At 35.3% G+C, this 25,409-nt stretch overlaps 2 protein-coding genes, 2 long non-coding RNA genes and 1 pseudogene across 4 annotated transcripts; all 5 read right to left on the bottom strand.

The window, feature by feature from the left end:
- Positions 1-4,530: 4,530 nt before the first annotated feature.
- LOC112034470 (F-box/kelch-repeat protein At1g23390-like) lies at positions 4,531-5,988 on the bottom strand (annotated as a pseudogene).
- Positions 5,989-8,730: 2,742 nt separating this feature from the next.
- Positions 8,731-9,516, bottom strand: LOC112004301 (uncharacterized). The gene has a single exon (XM_024036529.1). The coding sequence runs from the start codon at positions 9,514-9,516 to the stop codon at positions 8,731-8,733; it is 786 nt and encodes a 261-aa protein (XP_023892297.1).
- Positions 9,517-12,235: 2,719 nt separating this feature from the next.
- LOC136065689 (uncharacterized) lies at positions 12,236-15,468 on the bottom strand. Its single transcript, XR_010627288.1, has 2 exons — positions 15,117-15,468; positions 12,236-12,351 (listed from the first exon to the last, which is right to left on the bottom strand). It is a non-coding gene; the product is annotated as an uncharacterized LOC136065689 (long non-coding RNA).
- A 457-nt stretch (positions 15,469-15,925) lies between these two features.
- Positions 15,926-17,416, bottom strand: LOC136065693 (uncharacterized). Its single transcript, XR_010627290.1, has 2 exons — positions 16,766-17,416; positions 15,926-16,658 (listed from the first exon to the last, which is right to left on the bottom strand). It is a non-coding gene; the product is annotated as an uncharacterized LOC136065693 (long non-coding RNA).
- A 5,547-nt stretch (positions 17,417-22,963) lies between these two features.
- On the bottom strand, positions 22,964-25,311 carry LOC112011021 (probable uridine nucleosidase 2; the record flags this gene model as incomplete). Its single annotated transcript, XM_065769229.1, is given in 6 exon segments — positions 22,964-23,359; positions 23,699-23,834; positions 23,924-24,031; positions 24,353-24,449; positions 24,938-25,042; positions 25,126-25,311. Coding segments are annotated over 6 exon segments (741 nt in total), but the record flags the coding sequence as incomplete, so codon positions are not given.
- Between the last annotated feature and the right edge of the window lie 98 nt (positions 25,312-25,409).

Raw genomic sequence — 25,409 nt, 5'->3', positions numbered from 1 at the left:
CCCTATTTAAAAGTAGGCTAGATAAAAGTATAAGGTAGAAAGCTGTAGATTCTCCCTTAGGTGGGAGAAAAACGTATTCTTAAATATTTTTTTTCACCTCAATTTTTTTTTCTTTTTTGGGTGTCAATTTGGGGGATCCCTAATTTACAAACCATGTAGCAAAATACCCCTGTTTTGAAACTATTTAACAAAATTCCCTTGTTTTTTAAACTCAATTTTAACAAAATCGAGTTATGTGTAAAACTCGATATCCTCAAAATCAAGTTATATGAATATTTTTAAGTGAAACTTGACATTAGTAATATTAAGTTCCACTTAAATTTTCAAAAAAAAAAAAAAAAAAAAGTGGCAAAATATGCATAGAACTCAACATTGCTAAGGTATATCAAATTGAGCATTGAGATACCTGAGTTTCTCCCACGCTTCCGGCCTCCTAGCTGTTTCAGGCTCACCATAGAATCCGGTTAGACGCCATTCATTCTCCGAACCCCTATCTATGATAGCATCTATATAGTACTTGCATGATCCCACAACTGACAAATTAATTGAAGACTTCCAAAACAAAGCCAAGCCACCACCTCTACCCTCCCTTGGAACCACCCATCGGTGATCGTGTTCAATACTTCTTTGTATAATTTCCAGCCTTGCATCATCTGTAAGTGTCTCAGCCATAAACACTACAGAGGGATCTTTAGCCCGTGTGAATTCCACAAGCTCTCTCCCTGTACGTAGGTTCCCAAGCCCACGACAGTTCCAAGCTAAGCAACTCATTGCTCCTGGCGGGGCTGAATATCAGCCTCCGCCAATATACTGGATTCTGCTTCACCATTCTGAGAAATCTGAAGGCGCTTTGAAAACACTTCTGCATGATCATCTGAAGTCACATGCGCTCTCTTCTTCCCTGTAATTTTTCCAATTGAATTAACCTGACTTTGGGTGACCGGCCTACATCTGCGTGTCCAAGAAGGGAGAACACGTTTTGCATGGTCCGGGACCCTAGCAGGCTCACGACTACTGTTTAATTTTTTTCCTTCAATTGGATCCCCACAATTAATTCCTTCACGCGTCATTGATACCACCACATTATTTTTTTCCTTTCCTGGCACCTCATTCACGCACTCTTCCACTAATTGATCCGTTGCAATAGTAGTTGACTTCTCAATCACGTTGGGCTCTCCTGGCAAGTCATTAATCACCGAATTATTTGCATGCGGGAAAGGTGGGATTGCGTCATTTATGGGGTGTAATTCAGTGTGACCGTTGCGCCTTGAATGAGAATTAAATTTCAGGTTGTAACAGTTCTCCGTTGGTTCCTTTTCCGGCATGGTGGATAATTCAGCTTGGTGGGGCGGCGCTGGACCATTCTTCTCCTTCTGACTGCCATCTTTTCCGTGACTGGCTTTCTTCATGCTCGAATAGTAACCCGGTACAGAGATTGTGTGTCTTTTTGAAGCCACAAATGGCTGTGCTCGCAAACCAGGTCCGAATTCTCGTTGCTCACTCTTCAGGGTCCCTTCACTTTCAATCCAAAGCTCATAGTCCCGATCATCGTGTGTGAGGCGACCACACCAATAGCAGAGATTGGGTAATCTCTCATACTTAAAAGAAATTCATACTTGCTTTTCATCGTTCAAAGAAACTAGGCGACCTCGACACAGTGGCTGATTTATATCCACTGCAACTTTTACCCGGATAAAGTTGCCTCCGTCGTAAAGTTTCTGCTCCGATTGGGTGATAACCTCCCCACCACTCCACATATTTTTTCCGCTGCTGCAATAGTCATATACTTCAAAGGTAATCCATGGACTTGCACCCAGAAGTTGGTTCGCTCAAATTTGAGATCCTCCAATGGTGAATCATGATCATAACGTTGCATGGCGACCAAATGCTTGTCAAAGCTCCATGGTGCACTACTGAGGATTCTGTCAACCTCCTCCTTAGTATCGAAAGAAAAAAGAATTTCATGGTCTCCAATCTTTTGAATCTTGAAACCTTTCGTTGCACGCCACAAGGGAGTGAACGTCCTTGCTATTGAGTCAACATTGATAGCTCTCTTCGTTGTGAATCTTGCTGCAATGGAGAATTGTTTGATACTCTCTTCATTCGTAAGACAACAACCCGGTCCTTCCTTTTCTGATAGAGAAAGGCGCTTCCAAGATTGTGCCAAATCCTCCATGGACTTTGTTATCAATCTCACCTCTCTCACAAACTGTTTCCCAAACCCCACGACAAAACCCAACTAGCCTTGGAGTACACGTGGAACTCCAAGGAACCTAACAGCACCTTCACAAGAAGGGACAATCTATTCTACAGTGCAAAAAAGTCAGAGCTTAGGCTCAACACTCTCAAGCAGCAGAGAAACACTCAGTAATTCAAACGCATGGTTAATTGCAAATGAAAACTGGCAAAGATTTGATGATAACTCTTTGTTCTCAGAGCGTCACATGTACCATTGTGGCACAAATTATGTCATTTTATATGATCTTAGAATTTATTCATCTATAAGTTACTCACTTTCATGTAGCCCAAAAAAAAAAAAAAAAAAGATTCACTTTCTGCTCTCTTATGTTGAATCTAAGGGGCCTAGCATGAGCAAAATTACTCTTCCAAAAAGCAAACTGATTGCTTAGAAAGCTGACACTGCTTAGAAAGCTAACACAAGGCCCAGAAACAAACACATGGCAATTAAGCCCAAGAAAAACCACTAGTGGGTTTCATTTAGTCATATGGCTTAAACCTAATCATTTCACAAACGAAGACAAGACTCCATATATTTGTTGCCGACAAAATTAGAGGAATTAAGCAACCGTATCAGCTGATGCAATTTTTTTGTCTATTTTATATAAAAAAATTAATTTTTTTATTTTACACATTTATTTTTACAAAACATTCACATTAGTCTATTTATTCTACACATTTATTCAATAAAATATTAATTCTTTTACAATTTTTTATTATTTTTGATGATTCCAAGAAAATCAGTGGGCTGAAGATCTCCGGGTCTTAATCTTGAAGGGTGTCCTGGAAAACAAAATAGAATTAGAGGAGACCGGTGGAGGCCGGCCAAGGGTCCTCCGATGACAAAGTTAGTTTCTTTGTTAATCGCTGAAAGAGAGAGAAAATGCTATCCAGAATTTTTCAGAATGTTTTTCATGCCTCGCTTCTTTGCCAGTGAGTCTTTTATATAGTGTTCGCCTAAGGCGGTTACCTTGTAACTTCTCTAGGCATTGCGGGTCTCTGGAGTAACCACTATAACTGTCATGGAAGTTACAATACTTAGATCCTCAATCATTTACTATAGAACGGTTGATGGAACGTTGCATCCGTTGGGAACAAACGCAACGTCTCATCTCGTCCGTCTTACCTTTACAAAGGACGAGACACTGTTATAATACCTAGTTCGTCCGTCATCCGGGACGGACGAGACATTATTACAATGTCTCGTCTTTGTCCCTCAGTACAACGGAGACCGATTAGGATGAGTGTTGATTTAATTGGCAAAGGCCCCTTCCTTTTTCTTGGACGACGTGTGTGGACGAGTTGGGAGTTAAATACTTTCTCCTTCACCATCAATTTTCTCACTCACTACCCCTCTCTTTCACAGACCCAACACTACCAAAAAAATACTAGAATACCAATTGCACAAGTTACAGTAACCGTGAATATATGCACAATTACTGTAGTACTTGTGTATTTATGCACAATTTTACACCCACTGATATGAGTGTTTTTTTGTTTAAAATGTATAAAATGGATTACTTTTTGTATTTTGCAAGATTTTGCATGAGTTGATGGGATTGCTCTAAAAAGAATATGGATTCCCGTAGGGTCATGACTCATGACATAACCCAAACCCAATCCCCTACTGGAATTTGTTGTTGTCTCCTGTGAAATCAACTCTTTAGCGTTCATTTCTTGCCAAATTTTGTTGCCAGAAAACACTGAGACGCTCAAAGAGTGTAAGCTTGTCATTTGATTCAATTTAATATTCTTGTAATTTGACAAAGGCTTTCTTATATGCTTTCTTCCAGGTATGAAAATTTAATTTAATGCTCAATATATACTTGCTTCTCCTTGCAATGCTTTTTAGAAAGATGGAGAATTTGTTTGAAAATTTTGTTAAAGATTTTGAACATGTTTTTCTATTTGTTTGTTTTTTTTTTTTTTTTTTTTGAATATTTGGATTGTTTGATTTTTCTATGTGGGTTGCTTGATGATTCTTTTTTTTTTTTTTTTAATTTGTTTGTTTTATTTTTGCACCAAATTAACCGCACCGCCCCGCTATGGTCAACCAAACCTGGTGTAGACCGGTTCTTATCCTTCATATGTGAGGTGCGGTCAAGCAGTGGGGCAAACCGCAACCTACAGCTGTGGTGCAAAATTCCCCCCATAACTGGCCGCACCAAAATTCCCCCATAACTGGCCGCACCGCACTGTGTACAGGCCTATCTACAACTGTCATTAACAAATAAAAAGCACTACAAATATCAATTTAACAAGAAGTAAAATACCTTCTAAAAAAAAATAACAAGTAAAAAAAAATTATTCGCCAATATAGTAATCAATATAAATATTAATATTAATATACAACGAATGTAAATATGTATATATATAATAATAATAATAATAATAATAAAGCGGGCATAATAAACTGCAAAATGCGGGCAGTGAACACTCCAAAGTCATAAAAAACAAGGAGAGCGAACTCCTTCAACCAACCAATTATCAGCTGCCACGTACCCCTCTGTAAATCTCCACTCCATCTCCTCCTTAATAGTGAACCTCCGATCACCAGACCTCAAAGCCTGGTGCAATTCTCCGAGTCCAACCTTGGCACACGTGTACACTAAATTCTTCACGATCCTACTCCCGTCGTCCACCGCCGCATTCCCCACACTCCCCCAGCTGCAAAACGACGCACCGTTTTGCACCTCGCGCACGATCACTTCCGCCGGGTCCGAAGGGTTGTGCAAAAAGACGAAATTGCCCATCGAGTTCATCGCAATCGACGTCACGCGTGGACTCTGCCCTTTCAGTTTCGCCACCAGCTATTTCGGCATCTCACTGATTTCAATTTTCATATCCAACATTTCGCCCTTCACTTCCCACATTTTTACGCTTTTGACATTCTCAGCCTCTCCGACCAAACCCACCATGAACATCCGATTATTGAAGAGAAAACGTTTTGATCAGGTCGGAGATCGTAAGGTCCTTGCCAGGTCTTAGTGATAGGATCGAACGAGTGCGTCGCACCGGAACATTTCTCCATCACGTACATTTTTGACTTGTCCACAGCCACCGAAAGCCAGGTGGAGGCACAGGAATCTTTCAGAATCGCGGGCATGTCGTCGCACGTGTCCCACGCGCGCGTCGTCAAGTCGTAAGTCTCCACCGCGAGCGGGTCGTCCCCGAAATCACACGCGCCTCCCGCAATCACCACGCGCTCGCCCACCAGCGCCACGATCGGGTCGGGTCGCCATACCAGCGGGGCTACCGCCTTGTGTCACGTCAGCTGGAGCGGGTCGGACGAGAAGACGAACCGGAACGGGCTCTGCATGTAGAGCAAATTCGAGCGCGACGATCGGAGGGTCGAGACGTAGTTGATCGAAGCTGCTCGATGTCGACCCACACGTGCGAGCGAGGATCGTAAGCGTGCGAGGTCGTCGTGTACGGATACCGGGTCGACTGGGCGTGGACGATGAGCCAGGGCTTGACCGGGTTCAGGTGGCGAAGAGAGGAAAACACAGCGCCTTTCCACGAGGTGGACACGTGGCAAGCCCGGACGAGGTCGATGAGCGGCACGTGCGTGAGAATAGCCTCTAGAACATCACCGTGGATTGGGGCTTCTTCTTCATCTGCTACAGTTTGGTGTTTCGCCATTGTTGTTTTATATTTTGAGGTTTTGTATATTGGTGTGTGAGAGACAGAGGGAAAGGATGGTTCGGAAGCTCCTTTATATAGAGAGAGAGAGGGAAAAATGAGTGATGTGGAACACTGTAATAGTAAAGAAACTTCGGATAGACCGTAGACTAGGCGCTTCGTATAAATTTTCTTTTCTTTTCCTCTTAGGCTGTGTTTGTTTCGTGTAAAACGTTTTTCAGAAAATACATATTTTTCGGAAATGTTATTTTTCAGAAAAGGAAAATATTTTTAAGTGTTTGGGTGTATTATGAAAATTGTTGTGGAAAATATTTTTATGTGTTTGGTTATATTAGGAAAATGCTATTTTCCGGCAGCAAATTTCGGCAACAACACAACAACGACGACAACAACAACAACAACAGCAAATTCCAAATTCCAGCAACAACAACACCAACAACAACAATCAGTTCATCCAAAAAAAACAATAACAACAATCAAATTAAAAAAAAAAAAAATAAAAAAAAAAAAAACTGAGAGATCGAGGAAGAGAGAGCTCCAGGTGCGATGGCGCGATCGAGGGTCTGGGTCTGGGTCGAGCGGCGTTGGAGCGATGGCGCGATGAAGGAGGCGATGGGTCTGGGTCGACGACGAGGTGCGATGGCGCGATCGAGGTGCGATGGCGATGGCGCGATGGCGCGATCAGCGCGGTGCGAGACCGGAGCTCGAGGTGCTGCGATCGGAGCTCGAGGTGCGATGGCGTGGTTCGTGGGTTTGTCGATTCCTGGCGCCGGCGAAGTTGAAGGCTCGTGAACGGACTGCGTGGATCGGTCTGTTTGTTCTGGGTTTCTCTTTTTCTTTGGTGGATCGGTCCGTTTTTCTGGGTTTCTCTTTTTTTTTTGGTGGATCGGACTACGTTGGTTTCCTTTTTTTTTTTGCGTTCTTGGCTCCTGTGGTGTGTGTTGTTGTTGTTGTTGTGCTCTTCGTTTCTCAATTTTCCGGAAAATGCCATTTGAAGGTAAAATAGAAGGTGAAATGCATTTCCACCAGGGGAGGGCTTATTTTCGGTCAAAGGGGAAATTCTTTTCCGTTGACCCAATTTTCCTAAGCAGCCAAACACCCACATTTTACGGAAATTGATTTCCGGAAGTAGTTTGAAGTTGAAACAAACACAGCCTTAGTCATTTACTAAGAAAAAGTCTTGTAAGGGGTTTTCAAAGTAGACAACTCAAAAGAAATATTATAGTATTTAACTACTATGAGCTATACTGCTTTTATTTTTATATTTTTAGAAACCTAAAATTTAATTTTAAGTTAAAAGGTACTCAAAGGTCAAGTATGAATTGTCATCAAAGACTCACTCTTTTGTCGGGTTTTTAAATCCAAGTTTTTCCCTAGTAGCTCTATTATGGAAGCTTCTGATTCCAATTCAGGTTCATAAGCATAGCACATTATCTTAAAAGGTTGTGATGTTCTCTTAAAAGGTGTGAAATGGAGAGTGGGTTGTAGGGATTCCATTGGAGTGTGGCTGGATTCATGGTTACCGTCCTATGATCATCCAAAAATTTTATCTCCATTAGTTGCAGGTTTTGAAGATGCTAAAGTTACCAATCTCATTGATTCGATCACAAGATAGTGGGATGTTAATCTCCTGCAAGACATGTTTAATCCTTATGAGGTTGAGTTGATAATGAGTATTCCCTTATGTTGTTCCTATGTTGAGGATAAACGAGTCTGGCCCTTCACACCATCGAGCACATACTCAGTGAAGACAGGGTAATAGATTTTTTGCAAAAGAAATTCGGTCAATATTGCTCCCGTGATTCTGAAAAGATGTTGGAGTTTGGAAGCTTATTTAGGGATTGCCTGTCCCTAACAAAGTTAAAAACTTTGTCTAGAGGTCTTGTAGAGATGTGCTGCCAGTAAAGAATAATTTGAGGAGGTTTCAAATTTTGGTGGATGATGCCTGTGATCACTGCCACTCATCCCCTGAAATGGTACTGCATGCCGTTTAGGATTGCCCAAAAATCTCGAGAGTGTGGGATACATATTCGAAGCTTGCTTTCCATCGTACACACTGGTTTTCATCCATCACAGAATTGTTACTCTATGCCCATGGTAAAGGAAAAAATCTGGAGTTATTGGTGAAACTCATATGGACGATTTGGTTTAGCTAAAATCAGATTAGGACAACCAGCAGTAACTACCCCATCACACAGGTTGCTCCAAATGCTTAAGAAGCTCTCCAAGTCTTTCGCCAAGAAAATATCACTCCCTCATCTCAGTTTTTAGCCCCTGCACCCCCACGGGTTAGGCGGTCTCCTCCCCCAGCTAACTCTCTCAAGGTAAATTTTGATGGTGCTACTTTCAGGGATATTAGGAAGGCATGTCTGGGAGTGGTGATTTGCAACAACCAAGGACAAGTCTTAGCTGCCCTCTCTCAGCAGATTTCTCTACCTTATTCCTCAGATGTGGTAGAAGCCTTGGTAGTAGCACGAGCTATCTCCTTTGCCCTTGAAATTGGTTATTTCTCATTTATTCTTGAGGGTGATTCTGAAACAGTGATCAACACTCTCAATAGTGTATAGGATTCCTTATCCCCTTTTGGCCATATTATACCTACAGTGACGAAATATTTCGTCACTAAAAATTTCAACTTTTAGTGACGAAATATTTCGTCACTATAGCTTAATTAAAATTGCGCCAAAATTTCCCTCCACTGGCGCCTATTTTTTAGTTTACAATAGCGACGAAATTTATTTTTCGTCGCTAAATGTAATAATTTTTTTCACGTTTAGTGACGAAATTCATATTTCGTCACTAAAGCTGTATTTTTAGCAACGAAAAATATTTCCTCACTAATTTTCGTCACTAAAAATACATTTTGTTGTAGTGATAGTAGCCCGGTACAGAGATTGTGTGTCTTTTTGAAGCCACAAATGGCTGTGCTCGCAAACCAGGTCCGAATTCTTGTTGCTCACTCTTCAGGGTCCCTTCACTTTCAATCCAAAGCTCACAGTCCCGATCATCGTGTGTGAGGCGACCACACCAATAGCAGAGATTGGGTAATCTCTCATACTTAAAAGAAATCCATACTTGCTTTTCATCGTTCAAGGAAACTAGGCGACCTCGACACAGTGGCTGATTTATATCCACTGCAACTTTTACCCGGATAAAGTTGCCTCCGTCGTAAAGTTTCTGCTCCGATTGGGTGATAACCTCCCCCACCACTCCACATATTTTTTCCGCTGCTGCAATAGTCATATACTTCAAAGGTAATCCATGGACTTGCACCCAGAAGTTGGTTCTCTCAAATTTGAGATCCTCCAATGGTGAATCATGATCATAACGTTGCATGGCGACCAAATGCTTGTCAAAGCTCCATGGTGCACTACTGAGGATTCTGTCAACCTCCTCCTTAGTATCGAAAGAAAAAAGGATTTCATGGTCTCCAATCTTTTGAATCTTGAAACCTTTCGTTGCACGCCACAAGGGAGTGAACGTCCTTGCTATTGAGTCAACATTGATAGCTCTCTTCGTTGTGAATCTTGCTGCAATGGAGAATTGTTTGATACTCTCTTCATTCGTAAGACAACAACCCGGTCCTTCCTTTTCTGATAGAGAAAGGCGCTTCCAAGATTGTGCCAAATCCTCCATGGACTTTGTTATCAAACTCACCTCTCTCACAAACTGTTTCCCAAACCCCACGACAAAACCCAACTAGCCTTGGAGTACACGTGGAACTCCAAGGAACCTAACAGCACCTTCACAAGAAGGGACAATCTATTCTACAGTGCAAAAAAGTCAGAGCTTAGGCTCAACACTCTCAAGCAGCAGAGAAACCTTTACTTTTAACTTTTTTTTAGGTGTTGATAGATAGGTTCAAGTTACACCTGGTAGAGTTACACATTTTTTAAACCATTAGATTTAAGTATATCCAACAGTTAAAAAAAGATAATAATTATTATAAATATTCTAATTAGAATATAATTAATTATTCTCATTTATTACCTTCTAAACCTATCTCTAAACTCAAAAAAAAAAAAGTTTGCATTCTAACTCTCTCTCTCTCTCTCTTTGAGGATGGCACTTGTCAGTGACAGCTCAGATCTTGATGCGTACAGTGGACCATACAATTCTAGAGAAATGCCAAAGCTTAAGGATGAATATTCAAGTTCTGAATCAGAAACTCGAGCCTTTAATGCACGTAGTGGTGAGCAACGATATGGCAGCACAAGAGAAGGCAGTGCCTGGTTTTAACTACATGTGAATCCAAATGGTTTTCTATTACACATTATTTGACCCATATAGGGCACTAAAAAGCCAATATCTGCAAGAGAGGCCTTTGTTTGATTTAATCTGACTTAACTAGTGTGTAAAGCTTTTTTTCTTTTTTTCCCCCTTTTTCCTTTTCTGGTGAATCCTGGTATATCACTTAGTCCCTCGAAGTATTTGCAGAGTAGGGGAAGCTTAAACTGAGAGTAATACCCTGAAGAGTACTCACAATATTGGCCTGGAATACAAGCTCTTTCTCCGGTGACCCAATCCCGCTCCTATCCTAGTGTTGAGGGATCATCTAGTGGATCCAATCGTTACAGTGAATGTCCATTTGGTTATATACCTCTACATGGTTCTAGGAATTAGTCAATTGGAAAATCTTCTGGCTCTAAAAAGCCTGAGTACAATGTGAGTTCATTGAAGACAAAATTGGCTTTAAATTGTATATCGAAATGGTATGATTAAAGAGATAAATAGAGGCACGTCACAGACCACTGTGCTGTAAATCCATTGGCATAATGCCTGTAATCCAATGATCATCAGAACAATGCAATCATAAGGCAATAAGGGAACTGTTAATTGGTCTTGCACTTTGCAAATGTAAAAAGAGTGGCAAGGTCACCTTTATTTCTGTTCATTGGAACTTCTGATTCATTGGGTCCCTTGGTTGAATTTTTGTACCAACGACCAACCTATTGTGAGTACAGTATGATTATAATATCATTGCTCTCCAATCATCAACAAAAATGATAAACTCAAGCCGCTCATACCACTCTAGCAGAATCCTTTTTCTTTGAAAAAAGAGAAAGGAATAAAGACAACAATTAGACGAGAGAGAGAGAGAGAGAGAGAGAGAGAGAGAGAGAGAGAGAGAGAGAGAAACGGAGAGAAACGTAAATGAGAGAGTCAGATGTCAATTTTTTTTTTTTTTTTTTTTTTTTTTTTAAGTTTAGAGATAGATTTAGAAAGTAATAAATTAGAGTAATTAATTATATTTTAATTAGAATATTTGTAATAATTATAATCTTTTTTTTAACTGTTGGATTTGCTTAAATCCAATGGTTTAAAAAATGTGTAACTATTTATAGTTACACCAGGTGTAACTTGAACCTATCTCTATATATATATATATAAGTTGCGTTCAAATTTGATGGCTTGACTGGTTTGACTCTTTAAATTATTTAAATAACAGCTGTAAATTACATTATATATATGTATTTGACTTAACTAGTGTTTTATGTAGAATTATTAATGTGAAAATGGAAGTTTCCATTGGTTGATCCATGTCTTTTAATTTCTTTCATTCTCTCTCTCTATAATGGCTAACGAGTAATAAGTGTGAAACTTCACTAAAATTTTCTTCTTTTACATTGTATGGTAGTACAGTACAATGTAAATTTATATTGTAGACACACAAAAAGTGGTAAATGTTTACGCATTTACAAAATATGGTAAATATTATACACTTTTTGCAAATGTACATTTGCTTCTTTTTTGAGTGTTTACATTGCAAATACAACCTAAACATATGGGGTTCCAGGCTTAAATGTAGACAACCTAGCATGTTACATGCCTATCATTTTTGGATTCTATAGGTTATATTCCTTCCTATGTTGAAAATTTTAGAAGAGTTCCAACTATAATTAATTTGGTAGATATTTGTCTATAATTTGAATTATTAGATTTTATTTCCACGTATAATCTATTTACTAGATTTAAAATAAACAAAAAAATAACATGATTTGAAATTGATAATTGTTGGAAAAAAATAACAATTGATAATAATGAACTTGTGATACTCTAAGAGAAATTCGAATCTTCACATGGAAGAATTTTTCCAAACCCACCCATAATACTTCACTCCTCTCTTGACTTTCACCTACCAAGCTAAAGATTGGGTTGTGTGACTGAGAAAAGATTCCTTCAAATGAGTGTTCATTTGTATTGTCCTTGTTTTGAAACTTCTAAAATTTGGGTTGTTAATTTCACTTTTTAATTTTTCTGTTTTGGCTGTGGTTTGAACCTGATAAATGCAAAAAAATTAATAAAAAAAAAATCAATAGCACAGAGACATGTCAAGGAGGCAAAGAGAACTTACTAAAATAGCTTTGCAGATAGGTAGATGCAATCAACGTTGGGAAGAATAAGAGAAAGAGGAAAAGAACCAGTCCTCGATCAGTAGATTACCAGCAATAATGGGTGTGAAAGGAAGAGCTGAACCCAACAATGAAAAGAGGAACAATATATTCATATTAAAATCAAAAAATGGAAAAAAAAAATAATAAAAATTAAAAATTACATAAATTAGAAACGAAGAAGCAACTAGTCACAGGATGAGAGGGCCCCTTCTCTCTCTCTCTCTACTGCCCCCTTAAAACTAAATTTACCTTCACCAATCTATTATCATGTTAAAGTATTTTTTATAAACAAAGTTGAAGTTAAAGCTACAACTTTCCTATGTATGGTGTTTACACTCAATACCTTCATTTTTTCTACATAATCAATCACAGAAATATATGGGTTCTTTTTATACTGAGTCTGACTTATTCATAAATAGCCAAGTTATTTAAAGCCTTATCTCTATGAAGGTATTGAGTGTAAACTCCATGGGATTCAATTTTGGATAATAAAACTAACTCAAAAAATTAAAACAATTTATCAAATATTATATTCACTGGATGATATGATAGTACATAGTTATTATAATTGCCTAGTCTCTGCATCAGTTCTCAAGAAGCTCAACAATTGTTACTATTCTTCATTCCTTCATGTTTTAATGACTAGATTTGAGAATGTATAATAAAATATAAAATAAAAGGTTGCTCTTTTAGTTGTTTCACAGGCTAGCTAGAGAATTGGATCTAATGGATTAATCCTAGATGATCATGCTTTAAACGTTATAGCTCCATATTCTGTCTATCTTCTGGATATTGTTTGACATTAAATTCATTAATTTTTTCATCTTATTTTAATTGTTGTTTTAATAAACTATTTATTTAGCCAAGAAATATAAAATCAATAGAATGAAGGACATGTTAGAGTGCACTTACTGTATTAGTTTTTGCAAACAGGTAGATGCAGCGCCAACGGATGCCAATAAAAATTGAAGAGGTAGTAGGATTGAAGAAGAGAAGTAATAGCGTAGCAATTTTAACGTATTTTATATCCCCTTACTCATTTCAATTTAATGTTTTTACGTTAGTACGTGTATTGTTAATAGAAATGTTATATACACAATATTTCCATAACAATTTTACAACAAATTTTAAGTGACAAATTATTATTATTGAATAAAAAAATGACATTAATAATATGTTTAAATTAAAACTAATAACAATTTATCACTTAAAATTTTTAGTGAAAATGTTATGTATGTAATATTTTTCAATTTTAAATTTGTAAACCCACTGCAATAGTTTGGAGTCAGAAGTAAACAAAATGCTTTTTTTTTATAACACTTATTGCTAATACAACATTTGATTTAAGTGACTCAATTTATCTCTCAAACAAAAAAGAAAAAGAAAAAGAAGTGACTCAATTTATTGTCTGACAGTGATGGGCATGAAAGAAATTGAAGATGCAATTCAATTCTGATGGCTGAACTAGTACTGATTCTTTACAATGAATCAAACAACCGTGGAAGTCACATGTATACCATTCTTAATATGTGACTGCAATGAAGTGAGGATGTGTTTCCTTATCGTCCACTCCTTTTAATTGGCCCTTCTTTCATGAAATCCACACGTTTGTGAAGTACGATTCTTGGCTGAAAGCCTAAAATCGTAGCGGAAAGAATTTTCAAAGTCTACTAAGAAAAACCTGTCTGAAGTGGTTGTATAGGTACGTGCATTGGGGAATGAAGTTGCATTCAAATTTGATGGCTTGACTGGTTTGACTCTTTGAATTAATTAAATAACAGCGGTAAATTACATTATATATATGCATTTGACTTAACCGGTTTTTTCCCTAAAATTAGTCATGTGAGAACGGAAGTTTCCAATGGTCGATCATGTCTTTTAATTTCCTTCATTCTCTCTCTCTATAATGGCTAACGAGTGTGAAACTTTACTGAAATTTTCTTTTTTTACATTGTACAAAAGTATAGTATAATGTAAATTTATATTGTAAACATACAAAAAGTAGTAAATGTTATATATATTTACAAAATATGGTAAATATTGTACACTTTTTACAAATGTACACATTTGCTACTTTTTTGAGTGTTTACATTGCAAATACAACATAAACATATAGGGTTCCAGGCTTGAATGTGGACAATTGGACATCAGAACTTAGCGACTGCCGTAGTCATTGAGGCTAGGATGTTACGTGCCTATCATTTTTGGATCCTAAAGGTTATACTCGTACCTATGTTGAAAATTTTAGAAGAGTTCCAACTATAATTAATTTGGTAGATATTTGTCTATAATTTGAATTATTAGTGATTTCCATGTAGTATAATCTATTTAATAGATTTAAAATAAACAAGAAAAAATAACATCATTTGAAATTGATAATTATTGGAAAAAAAAAAAATAGTAACGATTTTTGTCCCACCCCACCTCTTCTGGAACTTGATAATTGTTGGCAAACAAGTAATGAACTTGTGATACTCTTGGAGGAATTCGAATCTTTCAAATGGAAGAATTTTTCCAAACCCACCCATAAATACTTCACTCCTCTCTCGGCTCTCACTACCAATCTAAAGATAGGGTTGTGCGACTGAGAAAAGATTCCTTCAAATGAGTGTTCATTTGTATTGTACTTGTTTTAAAACTTGTAAAATTTGTGTTGTTAATTTCACTTTTCAATTTTCTGTTTTGGCTGTGGTTTGAACTTTGAACCTGATAAATGCAATAATATTCCATGCTATCTCCTTTGGTTGTGTTAATAAACTATTTTTTCCTCAACCAAAAAAGAAAAGAAAAGAAAATAAGTAAATAGCACAGAGACATGTCAAAGAGGCAAAGGGAACTTACTAAAATAGCTTGCAGATAGGTAGATGCAGTGAACGTTGGGAAGAATTAGAGAAACAAAATGAACTAGACCTCAATCAGTAGATTACCAGCAATGGATGTGAAAGGAAGATCTGAACCCAACAATGAAAAGAAGAACAATATATTCATATCTTAATTAATCATAAATGAAATAAATAATAACAACAAATTACATAAATTACCAGCACGATCTCTCTCTCTCTCTCTCTCTCTCTCTCACTCTAGAAGAGTTTTGTTATTTCTCTCTCTCCCACTCTCTACTGCCCTCTTGAAACTAAATTTACGTTATAATATCAAAATTACTGTTACAACTTTCCTTTGGCCCATAACTGAAAGAAAAATACTTTAACTTTAAAGTTTTCATTTTGACAAAAATACATTAACTTTAACAAAAACAAAGTTAAAGTTACCATTGGACACTTTTATCTGCCATGAGGCCCATAACTGAAAGAAAGAGACAAAATTAAGAAAATAAGCGAATACAATTTATGAACAAAAAAAATCAAAGAGGCAAAGAGAACTTACTTAAATAGCTTGCAGATAGGTAGATGCAGTGAACGTTGGGAAGAATAAGAGAAAGAAAAGAACCAGACCTCAATCGGTAGATGTACGTGCAAGTTAGTTTTGAGTTTATATAGAGGAATAAAATAAGTCATCTAACTATACATCTACATGAAAAAGCTTCCAAGTGACAAAGATTCTAGCTTTGACATGACAAACGTTAGAGAAGAAGAAATGATAATAAGAATGTAAAAAGAGACACAAGATGTACGTGGAAAACTCTAGAAAAGGGATGAAAAATCACGACTTGAGCAAGAATGGAATGTTCTTGCTTTACTCAGATTTGTATTATGTGAGGAAAAGAGGTCACTCTTGTACAATAAGGGTGTTCTTCTTTAAAAAGATGTCTTGTTTTCTACCTTCCTATCTTATCAAGTTTCTACTCTCTTCTCCAAATATCTAGTTGGGTTCTTACCCTAAAATACGACTGCATGTTCATCTTATAATTTGAGGAACATGGTTGAGTACAAGGACAGGTGTCAAGTCATCACTTCCTTATTTTGGACCTTTTCACAGCTGTGATATAATCTATTGACTAGAGGATAGAGATTGTGCCAACGTGGCACTGGGGCCTGTGGGTAGATGACTTTGCCATTGCTTGGGAAACAGCCCCTGGACATTGAGAAGGACATCAGGAGTATTGTGAATGATACACGTGTCTCTGAAGTGGTCCAACATGCATTTAACCAATAAAGGGTATCCTCATAGCTGCTGACCTTAGAAAGTCACTATCTTTCCTTTTTGTGAGTGCTTGAGTACCATATTAGATGCATATCTTACTTCTTTTTCAAGATAGTCATGCCTTTAGCACAGACCAAGAATAAGATTTTTTAGCCAACACTTCCTCTTCCTTTGCTCACAACCACTCCACGTGTAGGGTCCAGTTCAATCACATATGCATTCTCTTATGCCTTAGTGGTGTAATGTAGAGTAGATTACCGGCAATGGATGTGAAAGGAAGATCTGAACCCAACAATGAAAAGAGGAACAATATATTCATATCTAAATCATAAATAATAAAATAAGAAGAACAAAGAAGCAACCAGTTGCAGGATGTCATTGAAACTCACCGGAAATGAGGATGAAAGGGGCACGTTATCTCTCTCTCTCTCTAGAAGACTTCTGTATTTTCAGTTCTGTTGTTCCTGGCAGCACAAAACTCTTTCATGGATCTGAATTCTGAAGTGCATATAATTAGCTGTGCTTCACTTTGTACCCTTTCTTCAGCTACTTTAAACATTGCTTATATTAAATTAATTAGTGGGTGTATTATTAGTTATAAAGTTTATAGATTCCAGTATTGAAGTGTTTTTGCGTGACACATCACGATGGCATATTGAGTTTGAATAGAAAGAAAAAAAAGCATTATGAATAGAACTTTTTTTTTTTTTTTTTTTATCAGATGAATAGAATTTTATAGTTTGCCAAAAAGCAACATAAAAAAATTCCACTATCGTACTTATCCAAAAAAATAAAAAGTTTCCTCTAAAACAAGTAAAGAAGTTCTAAAAAAGCTAAATAGAGTGTAAACAAAACTTATACTGGTTACCACAAATTTACACTTTCTTTTCTTCTATTTTCATAACGGAGTAAATTACTTGCATATAGCAGTAATTAAGTTCATCCCATTTGACACGTTAAAGAAGAAAACCAAAAAAAAAACAAGTCAAGAGTAAATGCATTCAGTCGGGGTAGTTTCGAGTGCCGTTCCAGGTCTTTTATTTTTTTGAGAAGGTGATCAAATCTTTTAAAAGGTCAAATATTTAGGCTAAAAAGCTGAGAGCATGTAAATTATGCTAAATTTCAACCCACCACCACTGGCCGAAAGAAAGAAAAGGCACAATTATTAGAAGAAGTAGGACCCATCGCTGGCTGAAAGAAAGAAAAGGCACAATTATTAGAGCAACTGAAAGAAAGAAAAGGCACAATTATTAGAAGAAGTAGGACCCATCACTTGCCGAAAGAAGATGGGTTGTGGATTCAACGTGTCCGTAACGTGTATTCCGAAAACATGAGAAAACAACTAGTCCTTTGTTTTTTTTATCAAAAGCAAGTACTTAGTTGCCGAAAGAAGCTCATTACTATTCTTCATTCCTTCGTGTTGTAATGACTAGATTTGAGAATGTATAATAAAATAAAAATAAAAGGTTGCTCTTTTGGTTGTTTCACAGGCTAGCTAGAGCATTGGATGTAATGGATTAATCCTAGATGATCATGCTTTAAATGTTAAATAATATATTATAAACTCAATTTAAAACATTAATATTATTATTTTTGTGTATGTTTTAATAAGTATGATTGTTTATTCCAAAAAAATAAATTCTAAAAAAAGCTAAATAAAGTGTAAACAAAACTTTATACTGTTACCACGAATTTACACTTTCTTCTCTTCTATTTTCATAACGGAGGAGTAAATTACTTGCATATAGCACTAATTAAGTTCATTCCATGGGACACGTTAAAGAAGAAACCAAAAAAGCAAAGTCAAGAGTTAATGCATTTAGTGGGGGTAGTTTCGAGTGCCGATCCAAGTCTTTTATTTTTTTATTAATTTTTTTAGAAGGTGATTCAAGTCTTTTAAATGGTCAAATATTAAAGGTGTGTTTGTTTGGAGGTGAAATATGATAGACGGAAAACTTTGAAAAGAAAATAGGAAGAATTTTTTTTTTTGGAGTGTGTTTGGTTGGATGAAGAGGAAGGAAAATAAATAATAGGGTCCAAGTATTTTCTCTCCGAACTCACCAAAATGTTTTCTCCTCAAAATGAGGAGAAAATTGAGTAAGGATGAATTTTCTTGATGGACAAAAATGTTATGTGCACGTGCCTTTATTTATTTATTTTTTCTTCTCCCCAGGCAGTAATTAACGTTGCTTCTTTTTTCTTTTTTCAGGGCAACGTTGCCTCTTCTCTTCTTCTTCTTCTTTATTCTTTTTTTTTTCTTTTGATTTTCTAGGCCTGGGCGTTCCCTTTTTTTTTTTTTTTCTGATGAGCAGTAACTTGCCTCTTCCCTTTTTTTTTCCTGTTCTTTTTTTTTCCTTTTGATTTTCTAGGCTTGGGTGTGATAGTTTTTTTTTTTTTTTAAAAGACTTGATTTTTATTTTGGGACATAATTTTTTTTTTTTAATAAATTTGGGGTGATTACCCTTTTTTTGTGATTATTTGTCAATTTTTGTTTTAATTGAGCATCATTCTTTAAAAATGGTATATAAATAAATTTATTCAAACTTATTTTTTTATCATTCTATTTTTCCACTCTCAACTAAACAAAAAAAAATTAAATATTTTCTATTCTTTCAATTTTTTATTGTCTTACTATTTTTTATTTTCTTACTTTTTCACACCTCGAACAAATGGCCACTTACGCAAAAAAGCTAAGAGCATGTAAATTAATGTGCTAAAATTTCAACCCACCACCACTGGCCGAAAGAAAGAAAAGGCGCAATTATTAGGACAAGTAGGACCCATCACTTGCCGAATGAAGATGGGTTGTGGATTCAACGTGTTCATAACGTGTATTCCGAAAACATGAGAAAACAACGTGTCAGTTTTTTTCACCGTGTATATTTGGTAATTGATTTTTCCTTTTATTTTTTATTTTTTAAAAAAAAAATTATTTTTGAGATTAAAAAATTTGTTTGGCAACTCAAAATAGACAGAAAGTAAAAATTGTTCTCAAAACTCAATTTGTAAAGGAAACTAAAAATATGCAAAAGACTATTTTTAGTTTCTAGTTTTCAAAAGTCAATGAAAACACGCATTTAATTTAATAAATTTATCTTATTTAATGAGTTAACATTAAAGTTCAAATTCTAGTAACGACATATTTTAGTATTTTCTATTTTTTTCTTCAAAAAACTATTTTTTTTTATATTTAATTTTAACTAACCTAACATGTTTTTGATTTCAAAAATATAAGAAAATTGTTTTTTCTTTATATTTCCAAAAACAAGTTTTTGAAAATAGAAAACAAAAACTATTACCAAACATAACCTTAGTTTTGTGCTTCTACTTTTCATTTCTTATTGACTCACAATTTAAATTTGTTTTCATTTTTAAATATTTAACAGAAAATATTTTAAATCAAGGCGTAAATGTTAAACAACATCGCAAACAATTTTTTATTTTGTTCCAGTTAAAAAAAAAAAAAACTTGGAGTTCAACTTAAATCTAAAAATTTTGGAGACAACACTTAACTCAAAGGTTTAAATCCTATGAATATGAGCTTAAGGGTCCATTTGGATATAGCTGAAAACTGAAAACACTGTAGCAAAATTAATTTTTAAATGTGTGAATAGTATCGTAAGACTCATTTTTAATGAAAAAATTGCTGAAAAGTGAAATTTGTGGGTTCGTGAACAGTGCACAAAACAGTTGAAACGCAAAACATGCGTTTGGAAAGCGCAAACGCGCTTCCCATACTCACACTAACTATAATGTATTAATTAACCACTCATTTTTCTCATTAATATCCAATGTGTGTTTTCACTATTTAACTAATCACACTACTCAAGGAAGAAAGGGGAGAGGAAGAAAGAGAAAGGAATGGTGAGAAGAAAAAAAATACAAAGGAAGAAAGGGAGAGAACCGGAGAAAGAAAGAACAAAAGAGATAAAATAGTGAAGGAGAGAGAGAAATGTTATTTTAATTTAAAAAATGAAGAAGTAAGAAATATAAAAATATTATTTTTTATAAGTTTTCAGCTATAGTAGACTACTATAGATGGCAGTTTACTGTAACTCATTTGCCAAAATTTTTAAGAATAACACCATTGTTGTTAGTATGTTTTTGTGAATGAATTGCTAAAAATAGTTTTTTTTTTTTTTTTTAACTTTTAAGAACTTTACTATGAATGCTTGCTCGCATTTGACATGGAGTTAAGCATTGATTTCATGGTCAAGCAAGCATGCACATTCCATGGTGAAAAGAATCTACTTTTCATACATCCATTAAGAAAGATTGATTTTTAGTTTAAAAAAGGTTTCAATGGAAAAACATGTTTTCAACTTTTTTTTAAAAGAAAAAAAATAGTATTCTTATCGGGTCTGGCATCCATGGATAAATATATGTGTAATAATCAGGTATGAATACTTAATGGGTAATAGAATCTGGGTATCCACGTGTTAAAGTTTCAGGCCGGGTTTGGGTAAATTACTATTTTGGTCCTTAAACTTTATTAAAAGTTTGTTTTTCATTCCTAAACTTTAAAAAGTTTTTTTTTTTTTCATCCCTAAACTTTGTAAAGAGTTGTTTGAATAGTATAAAGACTAAAATAATGATGAAAAAAGAACTTTTTCAATAGTTTAAGAATGAAAAACAAACTTTTAGTAAAATTTAAGGACATAAATAAAACATTTTCAACAATTTAAGGATGAAATATGAACTTTTTAAAATTTAGGAATAAAAAAAAAACTTTTAGTTAAATTTAGGGAACCAAAATAGTATTTTACCCAATATTAAAATAAACAAACTGAATGTATAACTACTCAATATTAATTATATCTTTTTATTTGTTTGTGTCGAATTTTTATATATCTATAAGCCAAAAGTCTGTAAATACAAAACTAACATAACCGACAGTATCTTCATATGGTGGTACAAAGTTTGTTAGTCCACTTTATGATCACACCTACATGTCCATACTCCATATGTATATAACATAAAAGAGCATAGTGAAAGTAACGTTCATGGGTGAGAGAAACCAGTATAAATGTCTAAGTAGAAGAGCAAGAGCAACTTCTGTGTCTCTCTTTGAATGAAAAAGTTCTGCGTAAGGACTTAAATGAAAACACCCGCACGCAAATGAGAGAAAAAGCAGAGAATGCAATGCAGGCTTCAAAATCATGGGTAGTACTCGTAGGTGATGATACTTGTGGGACTGGATGTAACTATTAAGTTGTGTTGGCTTTGGCTTTTTAGCTTCTGAGTATTCTCTTTTGGCAATTAATTATTATTAAATTTATTGCTAGCTTTCAGGGCTCAAAAGTTGTCTATGATTTGACATTCCAAGTCCAAATTTACAAAATATTGAGTTTTTCTTTGGACATCAAAAGGTTGTGTTAGATTATTTTGGCAACAATGCATGCTTAAAGGATGCCAGGGATGTTCTCCATATTATATACTTGCCTTGATCGACTCATGGGTAACGTAAATTGTCTTACTAGCTAAATTGTGAAAGATATTAATAAACTTGCGGGTGGTCAAGATTGTGATAAAAAGTTGAAGATTTGTATAATCTAAACAAATCAGGATGCCTCAAAGGCCAAACTAGTCAACACCCAAGTGGTTTGTTTTGTTGAACACAAATGCTCAAAATTTGATAAAGAAGAACTTCACTTTACTAGTTATCATTTTGGAGTAGGAACGTTCTTAAGGGAATGTTATGTGCCTCATCTATATATCTATATATATAATAATAAGTAAAACTGAGATAAACTCAAATTAGAATTCCAAATTAGAGTTTCAATTTTGCGGCATGTATCATAAATTATTTATTATTAAAGAGTTTTATTTCTAAATTTTAGAAGCAAATGTGGGACCATATCATAAATATTCATCCAAATGAGTTATTAAGTGCAGAAACCAAATAGTTTAGAATAAATGAATTTGTAAAAAAAAAAAAAAATGCTTCACAATAATAAATAAATAAATAAACATGGATAATTTACATTTTATACCTCATAATATCCTTACAAAATTTTTTAAAGAGTTAACAAAATATAAAAATGACTATCAATAGTATTTAAATTATATACATAAAAATTATATTATGCATCTTATTGTATATCTTTAAGTATATCCATGCATATGTATGAGACTACAAGTTAGTTTAAAATTAAAATTGAATTTTAAAGATGGGTGAAAATTGTAGATGAGTAGAAAAGACTCAAAAGAGTGAACATATAAAAAAAAATATACATCAAAATGGCTACACATTGACACACAACCAAAAAAAAGACTCATCGGTTGATAGCTACCCATACATGTGGCTGTCTGCATCTATGCTTCTGCATACGTATGTTTTTTCTTGTGTATATTTGCACGTAACAAATATATAGAAATGATCCTATTAAATAATTTAAAAGACGCAAAAATAAAGGTAATGCAATATCTTTTTCATGTTTATCATAATAATGCAAATAACATAAATGGCTAAAACACAAAATTTTCACCTAAAACCTCATCCACGGTATATCAAAACCACTTAAAGACAGCCTCCTTTCATCTTGGTACAACATTATTATCTTTTTGCAGTTTTGGATCATTTCAGCTTTCCCAGAAAATACTTATTGGTTTTCAATAGTAGTTACTAGTTACACCAGGAGTTTATTTATTCAAGAAAAAGAAAATTACAATCTTGTTATTTTTTATAGTACCATACAGCATCAAGACTGAGGCAGTGACCAAATCAGATTCCCCTATACGAAGTACAATAACAGAAAAACATCAAGTGCTCGACCATTGTTATGTGGGATATATCTGAATTGAAATCAGAGGCTAGTATTTGCATCACAACAGCTATGAACATCTTTGAGAACCGCTAATTCTAACCACAACTTCAGGAGTCCATAAGGCGTTCCATGACCAATTTGACTAGAGCGGGAGCATCAGCAGTGACTGCAACCTTCACTGTGGGTTTATCAGTCCATTCAGTGACTTCACCAAACCTGGTTCATTGCAAAGAAAGTATTATGAGTCAGTCGGAGCACAATAGCTTTCTCTCCTTTTCTTTTTTTCTTTTTAATGACTAACCATTTTTTTAAAGTTAGTTTTTCTATACAAAAATTTCAGGGATACTGAGAAACGCTATTTAACTCTACACTGTTTTAATCATAAAAATCATTATTATGGTCAGAACCCCATTATCTGATACAGGAATGGGATCCTAATGCAACACAAATATTAAAAAAAAACTAACTCAATTCAGACAATGTCATCTGCAAAGGATATACAGAACCAAAAATCAAGCAGCTGCATCTGCTGATTTTAGGTGTCCAAAGTCCTACCTCTTCTGTTTGTTGTATAATATTGTTAGTCCCTTAGTGATGCCACTTGTCTGGACTCTAACCACACCCTCTGTGTAAGTCATAAGTGAAGGATCAACAGCTGCAAGAATGGTTGCCGGATCATGAAGATAAACTCCTACATCAAGACAAAAACTGGCATCAGTAAATTAAACAATTACCTATCAACTCACTCAGTTTCATCAACTCTTTAAAAAATAAACCAACCTTTTATGTTGTATGCATCGTGGTGATATGAAAAATACACGTCTAAGATTTTGCACAAGTACTGAGCAAATTTTCCATCTGACCTTGACAGCTTCTCTCTATCAGCATCTATAATGTATCAAAATTGATGAATCAAATTCAAAGCAAATCCAAATGACAAAAACAAAAGATCAAAGCGAAAGAGGAAAACAAATATCATCAAATTACAATTTTAAGTTTTCATTTCATATTCTGATTGGCAACTCTACGTACAAAGCTACAACATTGTTATAATTTGTGCAGAACAAACATATAACCTGGATAAAAAGGTCATGGGTATATTTTTTAAATATAGAGGGTAACATCTTACAAGAAAAAAGATGGAAGATTCCTTAATTCTTACAATAAAATATGATTAACAGTGCATAATACCAATTTGCCAAAAAGTACCTGTGAAGACAACTTGATGAGTAACATTTATGCCCACAGCCACTACATCTGCTCCACTTGTGAATACAATATCTGCAGCATCTGGATCGCCAAAAATCTGGTCATCAAATTTAAGGGTTAGAGAGGGAGAGGGGGGAGAGAGTTGGAAACCACCACAGGGCAGGGAGCATGTTGGGGAAAGTGAAAATGGACCAGTGAAAGACATCAAAGATCTGCTCAAGGAAAAATTATACAGATTGCTCCATATACTTTGTTTCCCAGGCTTCTTTATAGTCGATAAGTATTATAAGTATGTGGTTCATATCCCAATAGCTTAAACTTTTAGGACAATCGGTAATTTAACAATAAGTTTAAGAAGAGATCAAGTTATCAGAAAAGGATCTCTAAAATTCTGAGGACAAAGGCACCCACACTCTCTATCTCCGGCTCTTACTAAGTAGGGCAGCAAAAAAATTGAGCTATACAAAAGGCACCTCATTTGTGGGTTTGGTAGGCTTGCATGTAGAACAGCTCACTGAGCAATGTACATTTTGAGTTTATGAGTTGGAAATCACAGTCTGAATACATAAATTTCAAGCAACTTACATTGGCTTCTGATGCGGGATTCACATTCCCATTTACTAAAAAAGCACCACCAAGAAGAACAATCTGCCCAATGTTCTTTGAAAATTCAGGATCTCCTTGGATAGCCTACACCAACGGATAACATAATTCAAAATATAATGGATAATATTCAATATTAGAGACCACGCCAAATGATCAGGAACTCTAACCAGTGCAATATTTGTGAGTGGGCCTAGTGCCACAACCGTGACTTTTCCTGGATGAAGTTTTGCTTGCTCAATGAGAAAATCAGCTGCTGACTGTTCAATTGGCTTTCCTTTTGGTGGAGGGAAATTTTGGTTGCCAAGTCCATCTGTACCATGGACGAAACCAGCAATGCGCAGTTTTGCGTTATTCTGTAAAATGAATAAAGAAGAACAAGAAAATTCAAATCATACATCAATGTCTACTTGTAAATGAATGATATGTAAATAAAAATGTGATGGTGCTTCAA

The sequence above is a fragment of the Quercus suber genome, unplaced genomic scaffold (assembly GCF_002906115.3).
Source record: "Quercus suber isolate HL8 unplaced genomic scaffold, Cork oak 2.0 scaffold_1086, whole genome shotgun sequence".
Classification (NCBI taxonomy): domain Eukaryota; kingdom Viridiplantae; phylum Streptophyta; class Magnoliopsida; order Fagales; family Fagaceae; genus Quercus; species Quercus suber.
This window is presented reverse-complemented; position numbering and strand designations above follow the sequence as displayed.